Below are 4,117 nucleotides of genomic sequence, written 5' to 3' on the forward strand. Positions count from 1 at the left end.
ATAACTGAGTCAGATCTTTCTTATTGATGGTCTTAAGAAGGGTTGGTCCTGGTGTTGTTGCATTTATCTTGGGTTCAGGGCCACTGTACGGTTGTTGTAGTATTCTCTCACGTTAAAATAAAATGGTTAGAAAAAAAAATTATTATAAATTACAAACACTGTTCACGACACAGGCTGAGAATACACTAAAATAACTATTGTGAGCAATATTATCCGCGCTTGTGCAGAGATGGTCTGGTGCACGCAGCTCCACGATGCCTCAACCGATCACTACATCACTCCGCTTTCATCAAAACACATCATTTTGCATTTAGGGTTGAACGTGCTTTTAGGCGTTAAAGTAGTCCGGAAAACGAACACGCCTACCGGAATGTGTGGTCGTGTGAGTGCGATCCGGGTTGGTAGCGGGCATAGGAAGGGTTGATCTTATTCCTTGCGTAGTTCCCTTAGTTTCCTGGGCAATGTAAGCAGGTTTGAGGCGGTCTATGCTCACCGTTACCTCCTTTCCTTTGTTTAAAATGGTGAACGTTCTTTCGTTCCGGCGTACCACTCGGTGAGGGCCAGTGTAGGGTTTCTGAAGCGGGCTTTTTACGGTGTCGTCCCTTAGAAACACATGGGTAGCTGCGGGAAGGTCTTTAAAAATGAAGCATTTCCTTTCACCATGTCGGGAACCTTCAACCGGTCTTAGGTTATTAAAATGTTGCCTCAGCTCTTTGAGGAAATCGCTGGTGCTGTCGTCGTTCGCTGGCCGAGCAACGAGGAATTCTCCAGGTAGGCGGAGTGGCTCGCCGTACACCAGTTCGGCCGAAGTGGCAGCGAGATCATCCCTCCAAACTGCCCTGATACCCATTAACACTGTGGGTAGCACCTCAGTCCAGCGGTCGTTCTGATGGCATTTGATTGCTGCCTTAAGCTGGCGGTGTAGCCTCTCAACCATGCCGTTAGCCGCAGGATGGTAAGCCGTGGTACGTATCTGAGTCGTACCTGCCAGGCAGTTTAACTCCCTGAACAGCCTCGACTTAAACTGTCTTCCTTGGTCGGTAGTAACTCGGAGCGGAGTACCGAACCTAGTAATCCACCCCTGGTAGAAAGCACGCGCCACAGTTGCTGCTTCCTGATCCCTAATCGGGAAAGCCTCTGGCCATCTTGTAAACCTATCCACGCAGGTGAGGCAGTATCAGCATCCTTCAGATGAGGGCATGATGATAATGTCTATGTGCACATGCTCGAATCTGGCTGATGGTCTGGGAAACGTTCCTAGGGGTGCCGACACGTGGCGTGACACTTTGCTGCGTTGGCACTGTAGGCAGTTGCGTGCAAATTCCCTTGCGTCTGCCTTAATGGCCGGCCAGACATAACGTTCAGTTATGAGTTTGACCGTTGCCTTGACGCCTGGGTGAGCCAGCTGATGGACTGCATTGAATGCTGCGAGCCGAAACTTTTTCGTGACGAAAGGTCTCGCTGTATTTGAAGAAATATCACAGTATATTTCCGTGTTTATGTCGGGAATGCGCACTTTCTTGAGTTGTAGACTAGAACTTCCCTTTAAGCATTGCTCTAGTTCCGCGTCGTCCACCTGATCAGCTGCCAGTGCTGCGTAGTCCAGGGGAGCGTCAACTGTCTCGACCCTGGAGAGGGCATCTGCGACGATGTTGTCCTTGCCTGCTACGTGGCGAATGTCCGTGGTAAACTGGCTAATGAAGTCAAGGTGTCTGAACTGCCTTGGGGAGCATTTATCAGCCTTCTGTTGAAAGGCAAAAGTGATGGGTTTGTGGTCCGTGAATATGGTGAACGTCCTGCCCTCTACCATATGTCTGAAGTGTTTCACAGCGAGGTAGATGGCCAGGAGTTCTCTGTCGTAAGCGCCGTATTTTCGTTCAGCCGCACTAAATTTCTTTGAAAAGAAACCCAGCGGTTCCCAGTGACCTGCGATGAGCTGCTGGAGTGCGGCGCCGGCTGTGGTGTCAGAAGCGTCGCTGACTATGGATAGGGGGGCTTTGCACTTTGGATGAGCTAGTAAGGTCGCCTGAGCAAGGGCTTCCTTGCACTTGTCAAAGGCTTCCATGGTCGCTGCTGTCCAGGATATGGGCTGCTTGTCTTTCTGTTTTCCGGTGAGGAAATCATTGAGCGGTGCTTGCGTCTCTGCTGCATTGGGGAGAAACCTCCTATAAAAGTTGAGAGCTCCCAGAAAGCGTCGTAAATCTTTCACCGTTTCAGGCCGACTGTAATTTTTTATTGCGTCGACTTTCTCTGGCAGGGGTGTAGTGCCTTCACCAGACACCAGGTACCCCAAGAATTTTACTTCAGGCAATCCAAAATGGCATTTGCTGGCGTTGACGACCACCCCATATTCCTGCAGGCGCTGGAACAAGGTCTTGAGGTGGTTCATGTGTTCCTCTTCTGATGATGAGGCAATGAGGATGTCGTCGATGTATGCGTAACAAAAGTCCAATCCTCTGGTGACCTCATCGATAAAACGTTGAAACGTCTGGGCTGCGTTACGGAGGCCGAAGGACATCACTGGAAATTCGAAGAGTCCGAACGGCATGGATATTGCCGTCTTCGGGATGTCTTCAGGAGCTACAGGAATCTGGTTGTAAGCTCGTACCAGGTCTATTGTGGAGAATATCTTGGTATCCCTCAGCGACTGGGCGAAATCTTGGATGTGTCGGACTGGGTACCGGTCAGGTATAGTTCTGGCGTTCAATCCGCGGTAATCACCGCATGGTCGCCATTGGTCGTCCTTCTTAGGGACCATGTGAAGTGGGGATGCCCAACAGCTCTCAGAAGGCCGGGCAATTCCTAATCGGACCATGGTCTCAAACTCCTTCTTGGCCCGTTTGAGCTTGTCAGGGGCGAGGCGGCGAGGACGTTCTGCGACTGGAGGACCTGGAGTAGTCCTAATGTGATGAAGGGTAGTATGGCGAACTTCCTTCATGGCGCCGTCAGGGCGCGTAAGGTCCGGATATTGTTGCAACAGTTTGTGGTAGGAGGATGTCCCTGTGACAGTTTTAATGGAAGCGGTCATGTTGTTACTACGCCTTCCTGTAGTTGTCAGGTTCGTCACCTGATCCAGCAATCGCCTATTATGGACATCAACCAGGAGCTCGAATCGTGCCAAGAAATCCGCTCCTATGATGGGCCTGGAGACGTCAGCAATGACGAAACTCCAAGTGAAATCACGACGCAGGCCTAGGTCCAGGTTGAGCGTCAGGCTTCCATACGTCGCGATGGTGCTTCCATTTGCGGCCGCCAATTCGTAGGACTGCTTGGCCGGACGGCCTTGGACTAGGCGTCGTGGGTAAACACAGAGGTCCGCGCCGGTGTCCACGAGAAACTGGATGCGAGTTACCCGGTCCGTTACAAAAAGGCGACTTAATTGCGCCGGGCTGCTGGTGCTGGTCGCCATCAGTGTGAACCCGGGGCGTTTCCCTCAAAATTGCAGGGTTTGACGCAGGAGCGCACCTTGGTATCAAACTTCCAGTGGTACCAGCATTTGCCTTCTATATGACGACCCCTGGAACGACTGCGCGAACGATTTTGCCGCCAACGAAGACTGGTAGTCCTGGATGGGCGTTCCTGGGCGCGCAGAGTTGTTAACTCCCGTCGTAGGGTGTTTATTTCTTCTTGTAGCTGTAGCACCATTTTCTCCATAGTATTAAGCACGTAACCTCCGTAACTTGTCGTTGATGTTGTCGTAGCGCCGGGCAGGAGAGACATTTTTTAAAATAACTGAAGTACACGATAACACTTAAAAAAAAAACCACCACGTCGGGGTCACCACTGTAGTTATCTTAGTGTACTAATAAAAAATCTCGTTTATTATTCACAATAAAATGCTAGCGATATTTAGGTCAACTTGGCTGGCGGTTTGGAGACGGAATACTGGCGAGTTTCTTCACGCTGCCGCTTTTATAAGTTAAAGAAGATTCTAGAACAATTTGGTTACTATGTAGAATTTTGCCAAACAAAAATGAAAAATAATAAAAGAACATCCAAGAAGCTTGTTTGGAAAAATCGAAACTTCTGGAATTCCGTTCAAATGAAGTAGTGGCGTACCACTGCAATACTAATTTCGTTTGTACATGCGTAGAATGTGAAATATTCTTGCATCAAA

The 4,117-nt window shown here is 49.6% G+C and overlaps 1 protein-coding gene across 1 annotated transcript; it reads right to left on the reverse strand.

Moving 5' to 3' along the window:
- Nucleotides 1-328: 328 nt before the first annotated feature.
- On the reverse strand, nt 329-937 carry LOC149424615 (uncharacterized). Its single transcript, XM_089631079.1, has one exon. The coding sequence runs from the start codon at nt 935-937 to the stop codon at nt 329-331; it is 609 nt and encodes a 202-aa protein (XP_089487205.1).
- Nucleotides 938-4,117: the final 3,180 nt, after the last annotated feature.

This window comes from Hesperophylax consimilis, chromosome 4 (genome assembly GCF_061612785.1).
Source record: "Hesperophylax consimilis isolate HC1 chromosome 4, BYU_Hcon_1.0, whole genome shotgun sequence".
NCBI classification, from domain to species: domain Eukaryota; kingdom Metazoa; phylum Arthropoda; class Insecta; order Trichoptera; family Limnephilidae; genus Hesperophylax; species Hesperophylax consimilis.

Excerpts from the sequence above, each read along its gene's own strand:
- LOC149424615 (XM_089631079.1), bottom strand. The coding sequence starts at position 937 with ATGGTTGAGAGGCTACACCGCCAGCTTAAGGCAGCAATCAAATGCCAT.